The sequence below is a fragment of the Plectropomus leopardus genome, chromosome 23 (assembly GCF_008729295.1).
Source record: "Plectropomus leopardus isolate mb chromosome 23, YSFRI_Pleo_2.0, whole genome shotgun sequence".
NCBI lineage: Eukaryota > Metazoa > Chordata > Actinopteri > Perciformes > Serranidae > Plectropomus > Plectropomus leopardus.
Window position 1 is genome coordinate 14711067 of NC_056485.1, and position 25984 is coordinate 14737050.

The window sequence follows — 25984 nt, forward strand, 5'->3', positions numbered from 1 at the left end:
CTCAGCAGAGTGCCTATTAAAGACAACACCTGCTCATGTTATCATGATTCCAAAAAGATTTGATAAGTTGGAGGTATTTGGGCATGTAGAACAGAAATTTGGAGAAGTTAAACCACATAATAACTAGAGCCATGTTTGCCAGGTTGTACAGTATACACTCTTGTACCAGTCAAGTTGCACTTACAGTTTACATCCATGTCTGAGAAAACGTGGACATTTGTGCCAAATTCAAAGAAATTCCCTCAAGGTGTTCTTGAACTATTGCGTACAGACAAGCACCTCTATGTCCTTGCCGCAGCGGCTAACTCCAACCTCGGCCCTTTGCTGTATGTCACTCTCTCTCCCCATTTCGTGTTGAACCTGTCCTGTTGATTAAAGACCAAAAGCCCTAGAAATAGTGAAAAAAAAAAATTCAGTCTGTCCTTTGGCAGGCAGAGGGGGATCATCACTGACCATGTGCATAATAAGTTTTAGGATTCTGTATCTTTTCTGATTGGTGCAATTTTAAACGTTACATTGTCACCCGGTCTCCCCCACACATGTCAACAGATGTCGAAAAGTTGGCAGAATGGCTGCAAATGCATCAGCATATTTAAAGAACCACTGTTAGAGATCTAGTTAGAGTATGTGGATGATTTCAACATTAAAACTCAGGTAATTTCACTTGTAGTTGTTTCTCCCAAACAGATGTTTAATTTCTTTTCCTTTCATTTCCTGCAAAGCTTTTACTGAACACTTAAATTGAACCTTTTCAGCCGGAGGGTTGAACGATGAATGCAGGCTGCTGCATGAATGAAGTAAAAATAGGAACACTTTTCCTGAGAAAATTAATGTTATGCACAGTCTGTTCTGGCAGAGTGAATGGGAGGGAGTATACAGCATATTCACACGGGTCAACACAAAATTATAGAGTATTACCCATCAGGCAGTACAGCAAGCACAGAGAACAACTGAGCTTGACAACACACACACAGAAAGACACGCTGCTTTTGAATGTCTTCCATATAATTAGGGTTAGTTTTCAAGCTTTTATCCAAAAAGCGATACCAGTGTAAGAGACAGTGAGCGAAAAGAGGAAAGTGATAAATGGATGGAAGAAAATGAAGTCATTCTTATTCTACTTGTTGTTCCTAATACTTAAAGCCAAGAGGTGAATACAACTATGATAGAGTGAGAAAATACTAGACAATGATATTTCACCTCATGAGAACTGTGTTCCAGCAAAAACACTACTTCAAGATTGTCTGTCCATATAATACCCAGAATAAATTAACTGAAAATCAAACTATGCATATTAAAGAGAAGGAACATCATGTGGCATAATTTTGTAACATCATTTTAATTATAAATAGTTTGTCCCCAGTTTTTTTCCCTGGTTTGAATATAAATTAATCATTTAATTTTCAGACTAAATACTACAAAAAAATTTTTAAAGGTGGTTTACGAGAGAGCAGTTTTTGCTTCATAAATCTAAACATATCTTGTTTTTCTTGCCTTCTAAGAGACGGCTTGTAATGTCTGTTTTGAAAAAAACATCTGAAATGATCAGACAAGCATTAGAAAAGACACATGAGAGATTAAAGGTGCACTTTTATGAATATAAAATTGCTTTACAAGAAGTTTTCAATCTGTTATTCACAAGTGAAATGACTTTCAACAGGCCATTATAAAACATGAAGTCATTGTAAAATAGAGCTGTCTAAAACCTTAAAAATAGTTGTTGTACTGTTAGCAAAATCTTTAAATATCTTTATTAACAAAACTGGAGTCATATTTTGCTCAATTTCTGTTATATAAATACAATAATTACAATATTATATTATGGAGTTTTCTGAAAAATCCCAACTAACATCTCAAAAATAATGCTTTTTTGACGAGAAAAGAAGGGCAGAAAGGAGATGCCTCTTTAAGTGACAAATATTAATCTTTCAATAAATCTCCTTTCTTGGTTCAAACCTGTCCATCCCGCCCTCCATCAGTCGTTGCTCGTGTCTTTGGTTTTAAGCGACTGGCATCCTGAACACCCACTGAGTCCCTTCTCTTTGGCATTGTAGTCGAAGCGAGGCAGAACCAGAACTGGTTCGCTTTTGCCTTCGACAGCGATAGCATCACTCGCGGCTCTCTCATCCTCCAGAGTCATGATGCTCTTCACCAAGCACATGATGGCGGCATCGATGTTGGTGTTGTCCTGGAGAGAGAAGATGGAGGTGAAGGGCTAAAAACAAAATCACAATCAATATTTTTAGGCTATATCACGATACATGATATATATCTAGATATTTTGAAATCTCTAAAACACTGTAAACTACTACAATAAAAAAAATATTAAATGAACCTTAGTTACAAATAAAGTAGCTACTGTCATAAAATAAAGTTACATAAACTACTGTTTCAATAAAGTTTAATAAAATACTGTTATGTTAAATAAAGTAAAGTATAAAGTTAAATACAGTACTATTACAGTAAAGTTCAAAAAAGTATTGTTATAATTAAATAAATCAAAGTGGAACCCATGGTGCTTTTATTTTGTAGGACCCAGCTGTCTTAGGTGTATTTATTGATGTTTTTGCTGTAGATTTAAAGCTTCCGATCAACAGTTGGATGTTAGCGTTAGCAGAAAGTTAAACTGTAACTGCCGTATGAGGATTCATCCACTGCAAGCTGGAAACAAACTAACAGCTCTCCAGTTCATGTATTAATATTATTTGCACGTCATAGTGGTGCTCCATGGCTGCAAAATGTGTTTAAATAGCTGCAGTCTGGAGCTCTAAAAATGCCCTGCTTTGTGTGTGTGTGTGTGTGTGTGTGTGTGTGTGTGTGTGTGTGTGTGTGTGTGTGCGTCTGTGAGAGGCAAAGAACCCTGGGAGAGAGAGGGAAAAAAGAAACACCGGTAAACTCTAAATCATCGTGCCTCCGGTCACAGCTATCACAGGCATGGAGGCATAAAAACGTGCTAAAATAACCAAAACAATGAATTTGTGGGCTGTAAAACCAAAAAAAAAAAAAAAAAGAACTGGGAGATGCTCCATCAGTCTGTAGAGCTGCAGAAGCAGAATAAAACTCCTCCTAAATGTGGCACTATTAGCAGCCCCTTTTGTGTTTCGTAAAGCTACTTCTTCAATTATTAACATTAAAATATAAAGTGAACAGCTATAAATAATTCCTTAAACTGATCAAATATTCAGTTTAATGGCAAGAAAAAGACACCAAATTCAAATAAATATTATTTCTTTCATCATGGATTAAAACTATCTCTCCACCCACTAACTGTGCACGCTCTATAAATACACGTAAACTGATAGGTGGGGTCACGTGACGCAGATTATTACATCAGGATGTGTTTCGGATGATCTTGTTTATTTCTGTGCAGGACAATGACTAAAAAGGAAGACATGAAAGCAGAGACAAGAAATGAAGACTATGAAGGTTCTTCCTTGTGTTCTATAAAAAGCTTCTAGCTTGCACCTTTTAAAATAAATAAATTGAATAAGTAGATAAATAAAATGTAATCAACCAGATAGAACAGATGCAGCACAATGAGGTTATTGTCCACAAATCCTGGAATACGCAGTTTAGTGTTGTTAATTTTAGCTGGAGCAGATAAACCTATTATTGCATGTTGGTGTCTACATTTAGCAGCAAGAGGGAGCTGTTTGAACTAAAACAATTGAACACTTACTTGATCTATTTTTCCCCCAAACTGCAAATTCTCTCTGAGGTGTAAGAGACTAACTGCTGGTGACCAAACCAGACAACAGAAATTTTATATTTTTAAATTAAATTGTTTAATGGTGCAACTTAAAAAGCAGAGAAACAGGCACTGACTGATGCAGAGAAGAGCCAACATGAGTACAAACAAAAGAAAGAAAAATTGGGGTAAATATAGGAAAAAAAAGAAGTATGGGTGTGTGTGTGTGTGTGTGCGTGTGTGTGTGTGTATGTAAAAAAGAAGGCGAATAAACACCACACTGACATAATTGTGTGTTACCTTGGCAGAGGTTTCGTACCAGCCGACGAAGCCGTACTCTCTGGAGAAGTTCTCCAGTTTGGGCAGCTTGGGGCACAAACCGTGACTCCGCTGGTCGCACTTGTTGGCCAATAGAACAGCTGGAACCGGCGTCCCGTTGCTAAGGGCGACCTGATGAAACCAGGAAGTAAACAACTGACAGTCACTCACTTACTCGGATATATAAACCACGCATATTCACTCAAATACTACACTTCAGTAAAATTTTGAGGTACTTCTACTTGAGTATTTCTATTTGATGGTACTTCATTGATCATTTAAAAGCAGCTGCCTGGTTATAAACGTGGAAATGTTTGTATTTGAGTGAATGAAGTGCACCTGATTACCTCACTATTTTTAATATTTGTGACGCTGGACTATATATTTGCTGCTATTATTACTGTTATTTTAAAAGTTACTGCAAGGACGGTTTCTTTTTAAGAGATAATAAAGTCACATTTAGTTGAATTGACTTACACGCTGTTAAATTTCAATATGACCTTTAAATATAAATCGCACAACAAAAACACTGCAAGTGGAGAAATATGTGGCACAAGCTTACTTTTCTCTGTTCACAGTTAAACAAACAGTGAGACGACTTGATGCTCACACTGTCCGCCAAGGTTATCAAAAAAATTCCTGAGTCACGACTGAAGCAGAAGTAGTCAAGATCAGAACAATCACACAATTACTAAGTAATTTAAGTCAGCGATTTTTGTTCGTCTTTTAATCTACCTTTTCATTTATTCTTTTATTCTGTCTCGATCGCGCTCTTATCAACATGTTTACCTTTGAGTCTAGGTCTCCTTTCCACTTGAGGACAGCCTGAAACGTGGACAGTCTGGTCATGTCGAAGACGACGAGAGCCCCTACAGCCTCTCTGTAGTACACTCGGGTCATGTTGCCATAGCGTTCCTGACCTTTTACAGAAGAAAGACGACAGAATAAATATTAATTCAAAGATTTATGCTGTTTTTGTGTTGGGTTTTCCTCAACCGTTGGACTACAGACCAAATCAACAAAGTGGCAATAAATACTTCTTTTAACTTCGGAGTGAGGTGACTAAAAGTTTTACATCAAAAAGAAAAGTAATTGCTGTAATTCTTTCAGACAAGACTCTTTATTTGTTATCTAAAGATTTTTGCACAATTGTCTGCCATTAAAACTGAGGTTTTAGGGCAACAATTAATGTAATTAACAATAACTTCAATTATCGACTTATCAATGTAATTATTTCATTTTTAAAAAATGTCTATAAAATGATGGCAGAATAGTGAAAATGGCTATTATAATTGCTGATTTTATTTGACCCACAAACCAAAACCCAAATATCCAAGGCAAAACAAAAGCATCAAATCTTCACATTTAAGAGGCAGAAGAAGTTTTCTGTTTGGCATTTTTGCCTGAAAAAAAAAACCCAAAACATTTTGATTATGGAAAATAATAATTAATAACAGTATGAAAATAATTACTGGTAGCGGTTGATGTGACGTTGAGCAATGTCCAGAAAAGTGTTTGGGGTTTTTTTGCTGATTATTATGATGTCAATGTTAACATGACCTTTGACCTTTTTTGGATATAAAATGTCATAATTTTATCCTGTTAGACATTTGTGTGAAATTTTGTCACAATTTGCGTAAGGATTCTCAAGTTATGGCCAAAAAAAAAATCTTCATGAGGTCACAGCGACCTTTGACCTTCTACCACCAAATTCTAATCAGTTGATTTTTCAGTCCAAGTGGATGTTTGTGCCAAATTTGGAAAATAAAATTTTTAAAAATCCCTTAGGCATTTTGGAGATATTGTGTTCCTGAGAAATAATTAAAATAAAATTTCCTTAACCTATGACTATACGTGCAGCAAAAATCATCTTTTGTTGTGTGTGTGTGTAACTGAACATATAAATAAGTCTCTATCCTGGATGCTAACTTCCTCCACATGATCCCAATATAGACGTGAATCAGCAAGTGAGCATCTGATAAACACACACACACACACACACACACACTGCACATGACCTACCAGCAAGACAACAGCTGATAGAAAACCCCCTCTCTCTCCTGTTCTTAAAGCCTGAACACACACACACTTACAAGAAGTTTCCTAACAGCAGATGTTATCTCCGTCTTTCACTTCCCAAGAGAAAGCGTGAGACTTTTTCTTAACACTTTCTGATCAGTGAGCAGTAAACAGTCACAAACTCGTCAATAGTCTAAGGTTTTGCTGTTGTAGCTCCATAACCCTCCTACAGACATTAACCGTTTGAAATCTGATCAAATGTGTTTGATTTCTTTTACAGACATTGAGCGAAAGCAAAATGTTAAAGGTTACAAGAAAGTTAAAACATTAAAAAATATATATGTATATTTTTTCTGTAACAGGATGTTTTATATATTTTATAACATGGGGAGAAGGCAATGAGCAACTAAACAAAATATGGCCCAAAATTAGCATGAAATTTGCAAGAAGTTATAAAAAAGTGCTGAAAATATATATGTTTGTTTTGTGTGTATGTTTTTGACAGAAATCAAACCATTTTACACAGGTTTCAAAGGGTTAACTAAGATCAAAATAACCGTAGGTTGTTTAAGTCAAAATGTTAAACTTTTCCCATTTAAAACATTTGCAAGTTTAAAATATGTATGAACAGTCTTTAAGTTATCTTACAGAAGTACTTTAACAAACCCACAACAGAACTAAAACACTAAATCATCATACAACGAAAAAACATATCAGTTTTTTTTCAAATGTGGGTTTGCTAGCTTCCTGTTGATGTTGCACATGATGGTATCATCCTGAAAGATAGCTTCAATCCAAACACGCTATAGTCTGCATTTTGCTGACTTCATCCAACAGTGATGATGCATGATATGAGATGAGACCGCCTAGAAAATGTGGTTAACCTGTTTCCGCACATGAAATATTAAGTTTTCCTCTCTCATTTACAACCATATTTTTAGAAGACAACCTGTTTGTATTCTGCTCATAAAACTCACCATGCCTCCCTAACTGCATGTAATTTGATGTTCTTTCCGTCTCTCAGCTGTCTCACACACTCGCTGAGTGTGTTTGACAACATGATCGCTGATAAGAGCCGTCATTTACATGAAGGCGTCCAGCTGGTGGACTTCAGACCAGTAACCAGTGATGACTTCATACTGGAGTCAGTGTCAGTGAGGCTGATAAACTGGGACCATGTTAATAGTTGGCAGATTAACCTTGTCAGAGTGTCAAGGTGGTAATTGCATCACTGTTTTGTGTGTGAGTGTTTATCAGCTCATTTTAGCTGAACTTTCTTGCAGCAGGTTTTTTGGCATCATAAAATATTTAAATAAAATATAAAATACTTTATCAGCTACAGGTGTCAAGATGAAAAAATTGAGTTTAGTCAGTTTTCGTTCCATACGCACAAAAATGTCAGTAAAATGTGTGTCTATTAGTATCAGTTTGAAACACTAAGTTAGGGCAACTTTTTGTAGACCAACCTGGAAGTTAGCTCCAATGGTGGCTAAATTAGCCATTTTGCAATGGAAGTTTTGCCTTGGAAGATGAAAACACTTTTATGTTTGGGTAATATGTAAACACATTTCAGAAATGCACTTATTTGTTTGGAAAGTTAGATGAAAAGAATGATGCAAAACTTGGCCATTTGTGCCCTGATTCAGAAAAGCAAAGAAACTCAACATGACTTCAAAGAGATGCAAAGCAACTACAACGAGACACAAAACAACTACAGAAAGTTGCAAACTGACTACAAAGGCACACAAAACCACAGAAAGAAGCGCAACTACTACAAAGATACAGAAAACAACGACAAACAGAGGATAAACAACTATTAAGTCTGTGTGTCTTGCTCTTGTGTAGGAGCGGTGGTGGGGCCTCTTGCACCAATATGCCCAGGGCCCCATTGTTTTATTATCTGCTCATGGCCAAGAGTCAAAAATTTAACTAACTAATGACTTTAACTAATGACTAAAAAGTGCATGTTCATGAAAGTGAATTACAGGCTATTGTGTCTAATTGACCATAATAACATTTTCTTAAATTTTGAACCCAATCTGAAGATTAATTTAACCCCATTCGTGGACTATTATGTTAAACAGGCATTGAGCAAGTTAAGCCATTTGACTGTGCAAATGACAGGTGTTTTTCTGGTAAACATAACACACAATCTGAGGATACCATGTCATTCCTACGCAGAAACAACTTTACGCACCGGCGATGTCCCACAGCTGCAGCCGCAGCACCGTCTTGTGATCCCAGTTGAGCACCTTGAGGGCGAAGTCCACTCCGATGGTGGCGCGGTAATGCTGGGAGAACACCTGGTGCACGTAGCGCTTTATGATGGACGTTTTACCGACTCCAAGATCACCGATTACCAAGACTTTGAGCAGGCGCTCGCGCTGCATTACTACTCCGGCCGAGGGCGCGTGTTGAGTGTGATGACACGGTGACGTCTCCAATTAGGTTCCGCATGAAATGGAGGGTTTGCCCAGCGACTGACGGTCTTTTGTAATGTATGAAGGCTAAAAACACGGAGTAATGCTTGTAATATTTGACACTTGAATAAAAAAAAAAACAAGCTCTGTAAACAATTATTTAATCATATTTAACAAAAAATAAAACGACAAAACACGCCAATATTCAGATAAATAGAGGGAAATGTTTTTAAAAGTACTCCCAGTATTAAAAATGTATCAAAAGTTACTCACAAACGAGGAATAACCTGTTAAAATTTTGTAGTTCTGGTTGTCTTATCATCGTTACCGTCCCTGCAAGTGTTCATGGGACATTTTGTCTCCGTAAGCTCCGTGCAAAAAGTTTTTCAACTGAAAAAGAAGAACTTGCTTGTTTGTAAAACGCTGTCGTGCGCAATTCAAAGAAGAAAACACCTTGTTGTTGTTGTCTGTTTAGCCTGCGGTCTGTGTGCACATCTCCTGCTGCTGTTTGGTTCGCTGCCAGAGAAAAAATTGCACAGAGGAGACTGTCAGCAGTTTGTGCTGGAGCTGTCTGCACGAGCACGCCCCCAAACTTTTTTTTTTTTTTTGGTGTGTGTGTGTGAGCGAGAGAGAGAGACTAGTGGTCGCTTTATTAGGTACACCTGCATTTTATTGAAAGCATTAGTGAATCATGTGGCTGCAACTCAAAATAGTACAAACTCAGAATGCTCCAGTTGAATGTTTTACGCCTTGTTTTTGTTACATGTTGTAGTTAGTTTCATTTTATTGTATTGATTGAATCTGTTTTACTTCTTTTTTTCATTGTTTTTGTGAGGAGTGTATTATGTGTATGTTACTAAACTTCATCGTACATTCCTACAAACCACAGACACTACATTTCCACATTACCGTGGAGTGGGTACATTAAAACCTGTGGTTAGGTTTAGGCACAAAGAAACACTTGGTTATGGTTAGGAAAAGATAATGCCACAAAACTGCCCCTTTTCATGGTGCTATCCCTGCTGACACATCGCTACAAAACAACAACATTTGGAGATAATGGAAAAAAACACTGACAAGTAGTTAAACACCACTCAAATTTGGAGCCTGATGAGACTGATCAGGCTTGACTTTTGTTTTCGTAATTCCTGCATTAAACGGGAATGTAGATATGACTTACTTTCAGGCATTTTGTTGTTTCAGTGTTACTTATTAAATGTATTAAATGTGTGCCTGCATTTCAACAACTCAAGGATAGAAACAATAATAAAAACAACCTGAAAGATAAAGACACTATCTTGCCTTCAATTTTTTTCTTGGAAATGCATGAAACTGCATAATTGCTACTGTGTGGTCTCACTCCCAAAATGTTGGACTACTGTTTCTTTTAGCATCAAGCAGCAAAATTCTACGTCATGTGCTGCATCTTTACATTTTTACTCTTGCAGTCTAGCCAAAAAGAAGCCAGTTATTAACTCAACCTTGAATCAAAACCTTGAAACTCCTTAAAGGTTAAATAAGCAAAAAAATAAAAAAATAAAATCTCTTGATCTTTATGAAAGAAGTTGCCCCTCACAATTACATCACACACACGCACGTTTGCACACACGATACTCCTTGCTGCACGTTTAAAAACTACATTTCCCACCCTGCAGTTCGTCTAGTTCCGTGTCTGCGCACTGATGCGTGCGCACATGGAGCGCGCACTGGCGCAGTGAGTGTGCAGCTTCCCTCTTGTATCACAGCACGACCACTCATGAAACAAACACTATAATATAACAAAAAGTCACAATTATCTTAATTTTAAAACGTCTCTACTTTTGATAGGCATCCGTGAATTTAAAGCCTTTTCATGTCCCTAAAATCATATTGCAGGATTTAGTATTCTTTAGTCCCACTGTTTTATGTTGATAATATTCAATAGTAATAATCATAAGTATGATGATGATGATAATAGCCTAATAATAATTATAATTGAAGATCTTAAAAGTGCAATAATAATAATAATAATAATAATATATTTTTATTCTTTTTAACTGATACTTCATTTGTTATTTTCTTCACCATCCGCCGAAACTCTAAGATCGACCACAGTGGTTTTCCTTCAGTGTTGCGCCTCTGCACGGTCCTTTACGGCAGTGGTACTGATGCGGGATGAGTCAGGCTATATGATGCTGCTGCTACTGCTGCCATTTCATCAGCAGCGAAACCCCACAAAAACACACAGCAAACACACAAGTGATACGGCGGGATTCCCCCTCTGACAGCGAGCATCCTGCCCTCATAAACATCCGCGCGCCTCGGTGTGTGAACACACAAGAGTAGCGAATCGGTGGTTTATTCGTGTTTCCGGGTGTGAAAGCGCAAGATCGTTTTTTTTCCCTCCTCTGTTGCACCTGCTCTGGATGCGTTTTTCTTTCTCGATCGGGCCTGGCATCAACAAGGAAATCAGCCCAGCAGGGCCTGCTGTGCGTGCGCCAGCGTCTGTTTTCGGGCTTTTAGGAAAACATCGAGGCTTTGGGGAGGTTTCGGGTGTTAACGCTGCGTCCTGTGGATCGATTTAGCCAGACCTGTCGGTGCCATGGAGCCCACATCAGCCTGGTCCTGAACGGCGTGAGGAAACAGAGCAACCATTCTGGCCTAAAGTCCGCTCCTGCTCCAAGTAGGCTGTTTTTTTTTGCCATGTAGTCTGTATTTCTGTATTTATCATGAAAGTGTATTCCCTTAAAAAGGCCTAGTTTCAGTCGTGATGTGGTCTAATAATAGCCTGCAGTAAAAACAAAATCTCTACTCCAAGGCGTTTTATGCGCGTGGAGTCCACCCTGATACTCTACGCAAGATATGCAAATTGACACAAATATTTCACAGCATCATGTCATTACAAAGTGTGCTACTACACGAGATAATAGGCTACACTTTAACTGAAATGTTGGATATGTGATATCCTCTCTAAATTGGCCAATCGCATCCGGTGTGAGAGCCCACAAGGCTGCTATTCACCGGGGATTCGGCCACTAATGTTTGCATACCGACCGAGCTACGCAACCCGACTCCACAGAGACACGCAGGGGGTGATGGGAGGCTGCATGTGTCTGGCTCCCTGCCCGCCTGGTGGCCTGGTCACAGGCTACAACATGTGCAAAAGCTTGTAAAGTCACACTATTTAAGACCAATTTCTCCTCTTTTTGCATCAAAACATTATCCACTTTACTCTTGTGTTGTGTTGAGGTTGGCTTTACTTCCACAACCTCCACGGCTGCATAACAGTAAACAGAATTTCTTTGAATATCCATATTTTTCTTTTAATCTGGATATACAGTGGGAAAAGATCTGCGAGTAAAAACTCCAGGAGTAAATTTGGAGTAAATACTCCAAATGCCCCATACCAGTTAAAGTCCTTAATTCAAAATGTTATTTAAGTATAGAGATGTCCTGATCAAGTTTTTTTGTTGCTGATACTTAGTCCCAATGTGATATTTGCATTTACCTGGATAATACAGCGGCACAATTCACACTTCAAGTACTTTAGAGTTATTAAAATCAATCCAGTGTATATGCTTCAGTTTAACAGCTCTGCCATGCAATACAAGAAAAAAAAGTCTGCATCCAAACAGTTTCTTAAGGATTTTTTGTTTTTACATATGGCTCTTTTCCACTAGTGCAGAATTGGGTTAACAAAACAAAAAGGTAAACAAACTAAAATGTGTCTTAAGAAATTCCTCTGAAATCCACCTAGTTTGTCAATGTGGAGCTAATTTTAGATACTTTGTGTACTGCTTCATATCATATAGTATATCATGTGTTTTTATGTGCAAAAAGTAACTGTAACGATTCAGTAGTTGTAGAGTAGAAGTACAATGTAACATAGAATAAAAATACTCAAGTAAAGTCTTACAGCATTTCTAATGGCTGTACTAAATGTGAACGAAAACAACCAATCAGAACCAAGGAGCATCTAATGCAGCTGTCAATTATGTCATTAACTGCGTGTGTGGTCAAACAAAATTATAGGCAGCGCTTATCAAATCTGAATCCGGATTCTGTCGCTGCATTGTCTTTTTCGGCATCAAATGTTTTCAGAAACATATAGTGTACTGTTTTGCTGTAACATGAGAACATTTGTGAGCTGATTGGTGATACTGAGTTTGTCAGACTGACAGTTTCCAATATGGCAGCCGGGAAATGAGAACAAATGTTCTCATTTCACAGCTAAACAGTACACTGAAATATGTTTTTGGAAAAAAAAATGAGGCAATAAATAGACAATGCAGTAGCAGAACCTTGAAACAATAGTAAGAGTGGGGAGGGACATGATTTTTTTTTCCATCTATGTCATGTACTTCTTTCAGAAAAAGTGACAGTTTCAGTAAATAAGGCTAAAATGTGAAAACTTATTGTGAAAAAGTGTCATGTCTAACTGCATGTCAAAAATGTTACTATTGTCCCAATATATAGGCTAAACAAGCCAGCAGAGCACTGCTTAATTATTTGGAAGGTCATACGTTCAAATGCCAAAGCCAAGCTATGGCCAATAATCCAAAAAGCAGGCTTATTAAAACATCAATTGACGCCATGGAGTGACGAAAAAAAAAAGCATAAGAGGATTTTCTCTCATATCTCGTGGTTTTAATTGAATCACGCACTGAATACAATGAAGCACAGTCATGTGTGTGATGTTGGTAATAAAAGGTTATATTACAGTCACAGAGGAATGTGTGTTGTTTCAGAATGACTTTTCTGTGTTTGCATTCAATAGTTACAATATAATCCCTGATGGCATGGAAAGATTGCTGCTGTAAAGAGAAACTCCAGCAAGAATTTCAAAGACAGGCTCTCTTTAGTGTTTATGCACATTTTAAACGATTTTATAATGTTTAAATAAGGTATTGGCAATATATTATTTGAATGTACATGCACACAAAAAGTGCTGCTAATTTTGAGAAATATTTTGAGAAATAAAAAAGCCAAAACCACTTCAGTAAAATTAGGCCACTTATTTAAAAAAATATAGCGGGATAATCTAATGCTTTCGCTCTCTCTGTCCACGCACGCGCTCCCGCACGCGCCTCGCCCCGCAGCAGACCTGCAGACAGACAGACAGCCCGCTGAGAGCGACAGACAGGCACAGCCAAGTCATGGAGGCGATATGGCTCTATCAGTTCCGGCTGATCGTCATCGGGGACTCCACGGTGGGCAAGTCGTGTCTGATCCGGCGGTTCACGGAGGGACGCTTCGCCCAGGTGTCGGACCCGACCGTCGGCGTGGACTTCTTCTCGAGGCTGGTGGAGATCGAGCCCGGCAAGAGGATCAAGCTGCAGATCTGGGACACCGCGGGTCAGGAGCGCTTCAGGTGAGAACAGCTGGGTGTGTGTGTAAGTGTGTGTGTGTGTGCGGGAGAAAGTTACACTATTATTACAGTGAGTTTTATATATACTGTAATATATGAGTTTTACTTCATGATATTACTATAATGTAACAGTAGTGATCATAGTGTGCACCTGTAGAGCTAAACTGTGTTTTTTGTTTGAGGAAGTGAAAGTAGTAGGCTACTCAAAAGTAGCAATACACTGTAAAAAAAAAAAAAAAAAAAAAAAAGTATATATATATATATATATATATATATATATATATATATATATATATATATATATATAAAAGACATAAAATCATTAAGTATCTACTAATGATAATAATAATAATAATAAATAATAATAATAATAATAATAGGATAATTATTAGCTTGTTTAGTTTGTTATTGTATACTGTAATTTATACTAACTACATGTTTTTGGGGTGTTTATCCAAAAGAAATGTGTAAGGCTATTAATGACACGGTAACTTACAATAACTGTCAAAAGTGAATTTTTTTTTGTTATCATTTATAGCCTACACTATTTTGCTCTGGATTGCAGTCGAGTAACTATAACAAAATTACCTCAGATTTGTACTTTAGTAAATGCACACAGTTATATTTAACCACTGGACTCATTATTGTGTAATGTTTTGTAATATTTTAATAAAAACATGACGACAAGAGAATAGAAGAAAAATATTATTATGCATGCTAATAAAATCAGCCATGCACAATCAGGAGGTAATGCACTATGTTACTGCAACAACACTATATTTAGAGTCAACACACAAAGAAGAACTGGGTAGTCAGTGTGAGCAGCTGACCGACAAATCAAACAGAAACTCAAAACAAGAAAGTTCAACGAAAATATGTCAGAGTATTCAGACTACACAGGTGATCTCTGGGAAATGCAGTGCAGAATCATGGCCATTTAGCACAACAAATGTCCACAATGAGGAACTTGTGGTTAATTATAATTCTGATTTATGTCGAAACTGAAAGAGTCTCACATGTTTCCCTGTATCTTGTGGATTTTGAATTGGAAAAGAGTTGTATTACAGAACTGAAACTTTTTTTCAGTGTAAAAAGGCTTGTAGCTGACCTTTGACCATTTTTGTTGAAGTGAATTTTTTTTTCTCACAAAGATATGTTAACATCTTTTTTTTAAATAACATTCTTACAAGATCAGAAATATTCAATATTTAATTAACAGTTAACACCAGACACAACTAGTGTCAAAATTGTGCAATTTTAGTAAATTCTCCAGGAAAGATTCATATATCTATTGGAAAAACCGTGCACTTAATATGTCAGTATTCTCTGTCCTAAATTTATTAATAAAAAAAAAAACTGGATGATTAGTTCTGAATATCAGGAAATACTTAGAGTTTAACCACATAGCCTTGAGGTCTCAAAACTCGAATTACCTGTGACTAAGTTGTTTGCCGGCACAAAAAGACACAGCAGTTATTTAAATGAGGTTTGAGGTGATACAAGCGGAGAAAACGACTGGAGGGTTTGTTTCTAAAATGTAAACACATGACGGTGCTCTTAATATCTTTAATTCAACCAGGGTAAATTTGAATGGCACAGATGATTCTGCCTCTAAAGTAAACCTGCTCTGGAGGAAAGGTGGTTTCGTTTCATGCTGTTATAAGAAGCGCTGTGAGAAACTTAATTTAGAAGTTACCTTAAGACGGGAGGTCATAATGACAGCACTGGGGTCATCTGATGACTGATCATTGATGTTTTTCATTTCTGTTATTGTTTTTAATCTCTGTGAGGCACTTTGTGTTACTCTTTGTATGAAAAGTGCCATACAAATAAAGATTTGATTTGATTGATTGATCTGTGAAGCTACTGAAAACACAGATGAGAAGCACTGTTTGTGATGTTTATCTACAATATAAGATTAGTTTCTATATATTCTGGCTTATTAGATCGCTTTGCATGTTAAAAGCAGGCATATCCGTAGTGGAAATTAAGGTGCAAAGTTAAGAAAGCAAAAGCAGACTGTGTCTGATACTCACTCCATATTTACTGCAGTCATGCTCTGTGTTTACTGTCCACAATATTATTCAAGTGTGAAATGTATGCCCTATATAGTGCCCTAAAAACTTCCACATTTTAATGAAAAAAAAGTACATTCAGCTATTTGCAGTGCACACAATTTATTTTAAAAATGCAAATAATGATCATCGTGTGACTCTGGAATCGTTACTGATCACAGAAAACGATGAGTCACAAGTGCAGAGACACAAAAAGACTACAAAGACAGACACAAATGAATTGCAAAATAACCTCAAAAAGAGAAGGAACGACTACAAAGAGTTACCACAAAAAGATGCACAACAACAAAGAGACATTAGCTTCTGCGGATACAAACAAACCTACAGTATATTACCACTACTGTTAGAATATAACTAAACTATTACCTCTGTAACTGCAGCAGTATTACCTCAGTATGTCTCCAAGATACCACCCCTTTATTACCTTGTTTTTAGGGAGCTGTCATGTAAAATGCAGCCAATGATGCATCAGAAGAATTAAAGAAAAAACCCAATTTGAGCCTCAAGTTAGAAAACATGTTGATAAATTGGTTGGATTCAAACCCTGCAGCAGCCAACGTCTGTCCGCAAAACAGCGGTGTGTCTCATAAAAGCTCCTCACCTTTGTATCTGAGCGTCTAACATGCAAATATTCCATCGTCAGCGTGTCGAGGGAGATCATATAACATAGCTGGTATGATGTATGTCTCATGGACTAAACTGCATCTTCACACATGCTTGTACACACACACACACACACACCCACACACACACACACTCATCATCCTGACAGAAGGGGACTGGTCTCACCTGTCAGCATGATTAGTGTCTCCATGGCAACCATGACACATCCCCTCATCTGAGACCAAAGTACCAATCAGAAAGAAAAAAAATTACACCCAGAATACAAACATCACTCGGCCATTTTGAAGAGTTTTGTCTTTCTCACAAATTATTTGGGGATTTTGGACTGTTGGACGAAAGTATCTTTTTGAAGACATGAAGGAAAACGGTATTACTTTGTACTTTCGGAAATAAATAGACAAAAAGATTATCGGAAAAAAAAACAAGGTTACTACTTGTCTCTTTTATGTCTTTATTCATCTTGAATTGGGTATTGATTACTGTGACAAAAAATATATTTAATATTTGTCTTGCCATCAACAAATTATCAATCATTATTTTCTTTATACAAGTTGTCCTTCCTGTGTCTCAATGTATTTTGAATTTAGTATAAATTTAGCAGCAGGTTTAAAACTCCCCAGTATCCTTTCGTGAGTCCTCCAAGGTTGCTATTTTGATTCGTGTACTGTGGCCATTTTGGGAAAATATTGAAGATCCACTGAGTATTCTGCATATTTTAGGATTTTGTGACACAGTAGTTGATGTTTTTCTCCTGCTCCTACGAATGGGTATAGTTGAATCCACCTCACATCTCGTCTTAGTCACTGTTTCATCTGTGTAGTCCTCTCTTCCATAAATATATAAATATTCTATATCTGTATGTGTGTCGAATCAAATGAATCACTCGCTGCTTCTGAATTTCTGCCACCTCCTCTCTCGCTGTATCTTCTCCGTTGACTAATCCTCCCCTCTTCCTCTTTCATGACACGTCTCTCTTTCCATCTCTGCCTCGAGTCTGTAATTTTCCTCCTCGTTATATTTATGTTGACGTTCTCTCTGCGAGGACACTCCGGGAAGATAGACGCATCATAAGGGGGTTGGTGTGCGTTTGTGTTCATGCAGGGTGTCACATCTTGTCAAAATCTAGCAGCAGTTCTCCTCCCAGACGAGGCCGCAGTGTTCGTTTTGTAAAATCAGACGACACAATTCCGGTTTTAACTTTTGATGGTCAATATTTACATTTCTGTAATAAAGTTTGCATATTTATTCATTGTAGATACTTTGACTGCTGGCAGTGTTGATATATATTTTATATTAAATCTAAATGAGTAAAGATTCTGATACAAATGCAATAAAAGTAAAATTAATTACACACTCAAAAGGAAATAAGCTCATCTCTTGTGAACAAACTGTAAAACAGTCATTAATCAGAAAATCTGTAATAATCCTGCATTTTTTTGACAGTTATTTCAACTTATTTTGCTCTCCAAGGAACTTTTTTTTAAAAAATAATACTTTCCTTTTTCTAAAATATCTAAAATAGACACCACACAAAAAATATGAAAAAAACATGATTTGAAATATATTTTATATTCAATTTAATTTAGTAAGGATACTGATAAAAATGCATTAAAAGTAAAATTAACTACCCACTCAAAAGGAACTATAAAATGGCCTGTAATCAGAAAAAATGTAATTATCCTACAATTTTATGACAGCTGTTTCTACTTATTTTACTCTTCAAGGAAATTTCTTTTCAAATATCACTTTCCCTGTTCTAAAATATGCTATGTAAAGCACACAAAACTGGTGACAATATCTAGCAATATGATCCAGATCATATTTTTTTAGGCATCATCTTTCACACAGCTCAGCACCCTCATGTCAATACACATCAGCTTCTAGACATATGAATTAATCAAAGAAATATTAAACTCTACAGCCAATAAACTGTAAATTCAGTAATGACTACATATTTCTAATTGACTCAGTTTAATAGCAGTCTGCGTCTAACATCTTCCTTTACATCTAATTTTGTTCCCAACTTCTCAGCTCCTCCGCCCGACACCTGCATCACCTCTGCTTCTTCTCTTTCTTTCACACCTTCTGTCATCAGTTTCTTACTCGGATTAGTTTTCCCACTGGATCCATCACATCTATCATGTCTTCCTCTCCCCGTAATTGAAACTGACAGTCGCTGATAGGAAATGAAAAGCCTGCTTTTGTCTGAAATTAAGGACTTGCTGTTTGAGGAATTACTAAAAAAAAAAATTGGGTGGTAAATCTTTAACATTGTAAACTGCTTGTATGCCTTTGTGCCCTGTGAGAATGGAGAGCATCCTGTGCACAGGTTTTGCAAATCAGCGTTTTGTTACAAACGCTAAACTGAGCATCTGGTTTCTTGTGCATAAATGTACTATTATCAAATAAACTAAACAGGAGTGGACACACTAACGGGTCAGGGCTTTAACAGATTAATCTGATCTGTACTTTCTCCTCAATTTTGCAACCTCTGCAGGTCCATCACCAGGGCTTACTACCGTAACTCGGTGGGCGGGCTCCTCCTGTTCGACATCACCAACCGCCGCTCTTTCCAGAACGTCCACGATTGGCTGGAGGAGGCGCGCAGCCACGTCCAGCCCCATAGCATCGTCTTCCTATTGGTCGGCCACAAGTGTGATCTGGAGGCACAGCGCCAGGTGTGTAAATGGGAACACAGTAATATTTGTGAGATTTTTTTTGGTTAAAATGTGTTGCTGGGGATGGTTTTGAATGTTATGTAACATGCAGTTTAATTAAAGTCTGCAGTATAAAAATAACTGTTCACATTTAGATCAGCACACATTTGGATCAGAGGCAAGTCGTCGTCGTTTGTTCAATTGTCTCGGGGCAGCTTGCAGACAAAAATATCACTACTGAAATGTAGACTTTACAGGATGACACTGCAAAACACTGCACAACAGAGTGTCGAGTACGCTGATGAGATGATGTTGCAGAAGCAGGATTCAAATTGAATGAGGCAGAAAATGATGTAAGATTTCCCGTCTCAGACAGCTTATTCTGATCTTGATCTGTTCACTCTCATTAATTAATGTTGAGCTGGAAAGATCATTTACTAGCTACTTATCACTTTTCAAAATCGTAAGTGCTACTCAGAGCAGATGATTTGTAGTTTCTGTTCAGTTTTGTGGTTGAGTTGGTAAACGGTATTGTTCCTGCACACTGTAGCCTTGGATGAATGACTGCATAGGCCTGTGGGCACTACTGGACACATACTGACCAAAATAACCACAAAAAGACACAAAAATATTATAAAGACATATTAAATGCTGCAAAGAGACACAAATAGACTAACAATGACACTGTAAAAGGGAAAAAATGACCAAAATGACCATAAGGAAACACAAAATGACTACACAAAGAGACACTAAGTGACCATAAAGAAACACAAAATGACAACAAAAAGATACAAAGCAGCTATGAAAAGACTCAAAATATCTACAGGGACACAATCCACTGAGACAAGCATCTACACTGAGATGCAAAACAACAAAAAACCCCAAAAAAGAACAACTTTCACCTCATTTCATCTTGATCTTCTAGGTGACCCGCCAAGAAGCAGAGAAGCTGGCGGGGGCGTACGGGATGCGCTATGTGGAGACGTCAGCCCGTGACGCCATCAACGTGGAGCACGCCTTCACCGAGCTGACCAGAGACATCTTCGCCCTGGTGCGGTCCGGCGATATCACAATCCAGGAGGGCTGGGAGGGCGTTAAGAGCGGGTTTGTCCCCAATGTGGTGCACTCCTCGGAGGAAGTGACCAAGAGTGACCGCCGCTGTCTGTGTTGATCTGGGAAGAGTTTTGGGACTGAAGGTGAAACGGGGAGCGATCCAGGAAGGATTCAGAGGAGAGCGGCTGACGGACTGAAGTGTCAGCCGTCTGACTGAGACTGTTGGTAGCCCTCTGTTGTTCTTTGTTCGGACTGGATACAGAAGGACTTTCAATGAAGGTAGATGGCGGAGAAGATCACCTTGAACACGGGTGGAGAGCTGAAGGGTTGTGCCTGTTTCTGTTTTATTTCTCGGAGAGGAAGGATCACAGATTTACTTGCGAGGGCTCCCATGATTCAGTTCCTTTAGTTTTGTTTTGGATAATCCCTCCTTGAAAGTCTTAGAAAGGCCTTAGAAAGAGGATCCATTTTGGTTCTCCGCCAAATGACACTCTGGACTAGTCTTTCTTTCTCCCGTCATCGCCTCCTTCATCTCGCCTCCCACAACTTTTCAAACTTCTCCTCTCCTCCAATATGCAATTACATGATCACATACGAATATCACTTTTACGTTGGTTTCCTTCCAGCACATATCATTCGAAAAACTTGAGTCGGCGCCTTTAGATTTCTCTTGTGCTGACATTTTGCTCCACATTCCACGATCAGAGGTCAATGGAGGAGTCCTGGAGGTCCTAAATTCAACACGGGAAGACTGATTTCCTTCCCAGTGCTGTGATTTTGTTGCCACATTATTTCATTATTTATTTCAAAGCAATTTAGGTCTCCAGCGAGCTCAATGACATTGACGAAATAATTATTATCCACTATCATTCTGCTAAATACCGCACTATAACAAAACATTGTCACCCATCCAGTTCCTAATGGACTCCTTAAGCAGGACGAGACAATGTGTACAGCTTAACTGACAGAGGTGGACTTGGACTAACAACTCCTAACTGTCTGCCTTTAACTATGACATGTTAAGGTGGACTTAAACGAGTGTCGGAGCCAGAAAGCACCTTAAGAGCCAAGTCCACCCCAAGTGTGGAGCCTCATTTTGGAATTATGATGGAGATAACTTATTTCTTGAAAGCAACAGAGAGGGACCAGACCACGGACTCCACAAAAGAACCACATTATCCGCAATGCACGGACAATATAATCATGCAAAGGAAGTCAAATTGGCATTGATTCAACCTAACACAGATACAGGTACGGAGAAACTACAAGGTTAAATTTGCTGTGAGAAAGTGGTTTATATGCCTTTTTTATGTGTGTGCGCAAGTGTAATATCTCATCAGACCTTACTTTTCTTTTTAATATGCTCCAATGCTACAGGTCGATGTTACTTTGGAATTGTCTGCTGTTCAAAGATCCCACTTACACTTAGAAACTACAACCTGTTTTGGATGGATTGGGTAGCTATCTGATTCCAAAAAAACGTAAATGCAGCATTGGAAGATAGTTTTTAATGGTATAAATGCATGTAAATTGGAGAGACATACACTCAGTTGCCAGTTTATTAGGAACAATTACCATACAGTAATGCAGTCTAAGGACCTGATCGGGCAGCGCGTGCTTTAGCAGCTTGGGTCGGCCTTTCGTGATGGTTTTTTAATGCGTGCTTGCTGCTTGAACACCCAACGTTTTTGCAGGAGTGCCCTAAAGACCTTGAGATAAAAAGAATACAATTTAGAGTGGAAAAAGCGCCCAACGCCATGGTCTTAAGACAATGCACCTGCAGTGACATCACTGTTTGGGGGTGTGGTGGAAATCCTTAAAGGCCCAGACACACCAAACCGACATCATGGAACTAGTTGCAATCGAGGCCAATTGTTGCATCGCCTCACGTTTCCTGTGTCTCTGCAAAAAGTTGCACTTGAACACACTGCAAAGACTATAACCAACTAGAATGAACATTTAGCACCTGCGTAAGAGAAAATAACGCTCCACATCAGCAGGCGGTCTGTATTCGTCATTCAAAAAAGGAAACCAGAAGACTGACAATATGGATTCAAGATGCTAGTTAGCCAGTTAGCACATTTACAATACAACCCAATGCTGAAAGAACAAATTATATTTACAGTGTGCCATCGAACAATAAAACAATTACGAATCGTTTCCGCTAAAAAGCTCAATGGTTAAAAAATAATCGTACCTAATATAACAAGTTTACTTAGATCTCACTCCTTCTTGACTTTAGCTGTTTTTAAGTGATTTCATTCACCAATGTGCTACAAAGGCAATTCAACAATCTAAATCAACCTAAAAAAAGCAGAAAATGACAGAATATTACCTACGGTGCAGCATACAACGCAAGAATTAGGGCAACAGACACTCAGCAACAGCCAAATGTTGTATAAAGGTGTTTTCAAGATTCCCGTTAAAACTACTTAACATATGAAATCAGTGTCGGACCAAATATATTAATCTGTTTTGTTTTTGTAAGCCACATCAACATACATATCTGACTGTATTTGCTACAATATAAATATTGTCATTTAATCACCGACAAGGAACAGTGAGACTTTTAGCATTTTTAGCAATTAAAAGTAACTTAAGCACCTGGATTGCTTGGTGTAAATTTGTATTTCCATGCACCTTTTTTTCCAGAATAACTTTAAACTACCGTGTATTTCTCTCTTTTCAAATGATTTGATTTCATTTTTTCATCTATTTTTGACCGTTAATCTGATACACAATCCTTAATGAATGCCTGCGCTGATTTTTGCTATGACCTCTCCTATATATCTTCTTACTCCCAATTTGTCAAATAGCGGCGCTTTGTCAGCGCCGTCATCATCAGAAAATGACGCAAGACGCACCTTTCATGGTGGTATGATACGCAACGGGCGTGTCATTATTAGATGGTGCTTTGTCAGTGAACGTTGGCATCAGACAAGATCACACAGACACTTTTTGAGGTTTTGTGATATGCACTGGCTGAAAATGACAATATATTTTGAAAAGACACATTGCATATAACACACTTGCTCTTAACGCCCAAAACTGATGCAAGAGGGTACCTAGCACGTCATATTTAGACGTGTAGGACACTCGCAAAGTGGCAGTATTTGACAAGTTGGGATTAGAACATGTTAATAACATCGATTCATCCAATGCCTTTCCCCCACAGTTCATAACTACAGTGAGGAAACTGTGAAACACTGCTTCATTTTCTCACACTGTATGCCTTCTTGTTACGTCTCCAAAGACTTCTGCATGTCTTATCTTATTTTTACATGAATGTATCAGTAGGGGAAGAGGTGAGATTTTTTTTACATCCAGATGTCATAGGAAATGTAGTGTACTCCCTCAGCTTCATATTACATTAGTCTTTAGTGAAATCGGTAATTAGTCTTTACTTTCTCTGCTTGCTGCTTTCAACAGAAACACTTTAAAATGTCACCAAGTGAACGTCATGCCGTAGTATCTGCCCTGCAGTACAGCACCCAGTTGGATGTCTTTCAGCTTGTTATATCTTGCTTCATCTCTGAAATATTGTCTTAATCATTTGGGGAAATCTGCTTACTGGTTTCCTTTGCTAAGAGTCTGATGAGAAGACTGATACCACGAAATAAGTGTATTTCCCCCAAAATGTTGAACAATTATTTTAAGTAGTTGCAATAAAATCCCAAGTCTCTAAAATCTCATGCCTTTTTCACCGAACAGAAATTCGATGAATTTTTTGTTTCTTGTCAGTAATTATTTTGCTTACCATAATGTTTGTGTTCCCATTATAGACACACATTCATTTTAAGAGTAAAATAGCCATTAGGCCTAATCCTGGAACAACCATCGGCTGATTCCAGGAAAAACACAACTGGATCAGTGTGAATTAAACAGCCAGCAATTAAAGACATTCATACTCGAGAGGTCTCTACTTTCCCAGCAGCCCAGTCAGTTGCTAATGGTCTACAAGTGACTGTTAATGTTTTCGGCCTCACTGACACTGCAGTCTGTGAGTAAAGCAAATTGGTTTCCTTCCAGCGAGTCACATGATTTTACTAAACTTGAAGGCAGCATTTTTTTGGCTTTGGCAGCCCACTGTGTCAAGTTTCTCCCTCCCGCTTATTTGATCTGAGTCTTAGTTTGGCACAAACAAAAGATGTGAAAATTGTGACAAAATTCACCTCAGGACTAATATAACGGGATCAAGGTTCAAGGGACGCATTCGTATGATAGAAAGCAGTTTTATGTTTGACAGCAAAGCAATCTGCTTTTTGGCTTTTTTCCAGAGAAAGGTACAGGGTGATTTACTGGCACTGCACAGTGATCTCTGCCAGAGTCCTTGGCGGCGTTTTAAGGCTGATTTCACACACAGAATACTTAAAGAGTGCTGGACTCACTTCAACTGTCAGTAAAGACGTTGCCATCAACAAAACTGCAGCCTAAAACTCAAGCTGAGGATATGTGCTCTGTTGTCATTTTGCTGTCATTTTCTTACACTTTTATGTACGTAATAATAGTTTGACATATTTTGAAAAACACATTTTGAGAGATTATCTTACAAATCCAAGATGTAAAACTGACATGCTGTGGTTTAATAGGGGGTAATATGTGATGCACTATAGAGTACTTACAGGAATGAGTCTTAAAACCTGGAAATGAGTATTTTAGTGCTCCTGCTTCCCTCCTCTCGAGGTCACTGGGTTTTCTAAATGGGTATTTGGCTAGACGCCTGAAATGAGATCTGTGGTTAACACAATTCTGAGATATTTTCAGATTTTGTTCTACAGCATGAAATACATTTTGAAGCCTTTAAATCCCTTAAAAAAAGATAAACTTGGTAAATTAAACTAGAGAACGTCATCATGCCAAACACAGTCTGAGAGCCTCGTGGGGACACTGAAGTCATGTGACCTTGGTCTAGTTTATTTCTTAACGTAACCTTTCTACTTCTGATGATAGCATTTAAGCTTCAAAAATCCCCAAAGTGTTGTCCATTTGTGCACATTATCCTACAGAACAAATGTGTACGTATAACAGATATTACTTTTTTCAATAGTCCAAAATCCATTGGAAAAATCCCATTGGTTTTTTGATGAGGGAACCAGGACAAGGCCAACTTCCATGTTGGCCTAAAAATAAACATTATCATCACCCTATTTAACAACAGTTAATTTCTGGAGTCTTTAGAGGTGCTTGTAGGCAGATTATGTGACATTTAGGCAGAAAGACACTGAGTTAATCTGGCAACACTGTGGATTATTTTCACCCAGAAAATCACATTTTTTCTTGTACGGACAATGCAAAAATAAGTGAGCTTCGGTGGTGCTGTTTGGCAGCCTTATGACACAGACAGGCAAGCTAATTCCCAATTTCTAGTCTTTATGATAAACTGGTTTTAAGGAACTAATAAATATAACTAAATATTTACCCAACAAATATAAGAGCGGTGTCAATTTCTCATCTAACTCTTGCCAAGAAAGTGAATGAGTGTGTTTCCCAAAATGCTTTCCTCTTCCTTTAAACTTCATTATTATTTTGAAACGTTTGCCATGAATCATGTTGTTCAAGGAAATTTCTGGCTGCGGCCAAGAAGTTTGTCTGCTTGCCAAAATAATCTGGAGGTCCAATTTTATTCAGGTAAACTGATAATATAGAAAGTTGCTCATTTTGAGAAATTACAATTGAATATTTCAAACAAATATCAAATGCTACCCCTCTCTTTCTAAGTGGTTTTCTACGTTTACTTTGCACACAGACACATGGGGGACACAGGAAAAACCAGCTGACTTACT

The 25984-nt window shown here is 37.9% G+C and overlaps 2 protein-coding genes across 5 annotated transcripts; one reads left to right on the forward strand and one right to left on the reverse strand.

The window, feature by feature from the left end:
* Positions 1 to 1570: 1570 nt before the first annotated feature.
* zgc:162171 (uncharacterized protein LOC565931 homolog) lies at positions 1571 to 9028 on the reverse strand. Of its 4 annotated transcripts, none has more exons than XM_042512597.1 (5): positions 8733 to 9028; positions 8223 to 8532; positions 4796 to 4926; positions 3989 to 4138; positions 1571 to 2215 (listed from the first exon to the last, which is right to left on the reverse strand). In XM_042512597.1, exons 2-5 carry the CDS (start codon positions 8413 to 8415, stop codon positions 1976 to 1978), a joined length of 714 nt encoding a protein of 237 aa, XP_042368531.1. In that variant the 5' UTR covers positions 8416 to 8532; positions 8733 to 9028; the 3' UTR covers positions 1571 to 1975. The 4 variants fall into 4 exon arrangements, with proteins under 4 accessions (XP_042368531.1, XP_042368532.1, XP_042368533.1 ...); XM_042512598.1 differs by having other exon boundaries at positions 8719 to 9028; XM_042512599.1 differs by lacking the exon at positions 8733 to 9028 and having other exon boundaries at positions 1571 to 2188; positions 8223 to 8707.
* A 1860-nt stretch (positions 9029 to 10888) lies between these two features.
* LOC121962353 (ras-related protein Rab-39B) lies at positions 10889 to 23045 on the forward strand. Its single transcript, XM_042512600.1, has 4 exons — positions 10889 to 11107; positions 13524 to 13795; positions 18989 to 19169; positions 20074 to 23045. Exons 2-4 carry the CDS (start codon positions 13581 to 13583, stop codon positions 20317 to 20319), a joined length of 642 nt encoding a protein of 213 aa, XP_042368534.1. The 5' UTR covers positions 10889 to 11107; positions 13524 to 13580; the 3' UTR covers positions 20320 to 23045.
* Positions 23046 to 25984: the final 2939 nt, after the last annotated feature.

Coding starts and splice junctions, on each gene's coding strand:
- LOC121962353 (XM_042512600.1), top strand. CDS start 13,581: ATGGAGGCGATATGGCTCTATCAGTTCCGGCTGATCGTCATCGGGGAC. Junction 13,796..18,988: donor GCGGGTCAGGAGCGCTTCAG/GTGAGAACAGCT, acceptor CAACCTCTGCAG/GTCCATCACCAGGGCTTACT. Junction 19,170..20,073: donor ATCTGGAGGCACAGCGCCAG/GTGTGTAAATGG, acceptor TTGATCTTCTAG/GTGACCCGCCAAGAAGCAGA.
- zgc:162171 (XM_042512597.1), bottom strand. CDS start 8,415: ATGCAGCGCGAGCGCCTGCTCAAAGTCTTGGTAATCGGTGATCTTGGA. Junction 4,139..4,795: donor AAGGAGACCTAGACTCAAAG/GTAAACATGTTG, acceptor TGGTTTCATCAG/GTCGCCCTTAGCAACGGGAC. Junction 2,216..3,988: donor GGTACGAAACCTCTGCCAAG/GTAACACACAAT, acceptor TTTTGTTTTTAG/CCCTTCACCTCCATCTTCTC.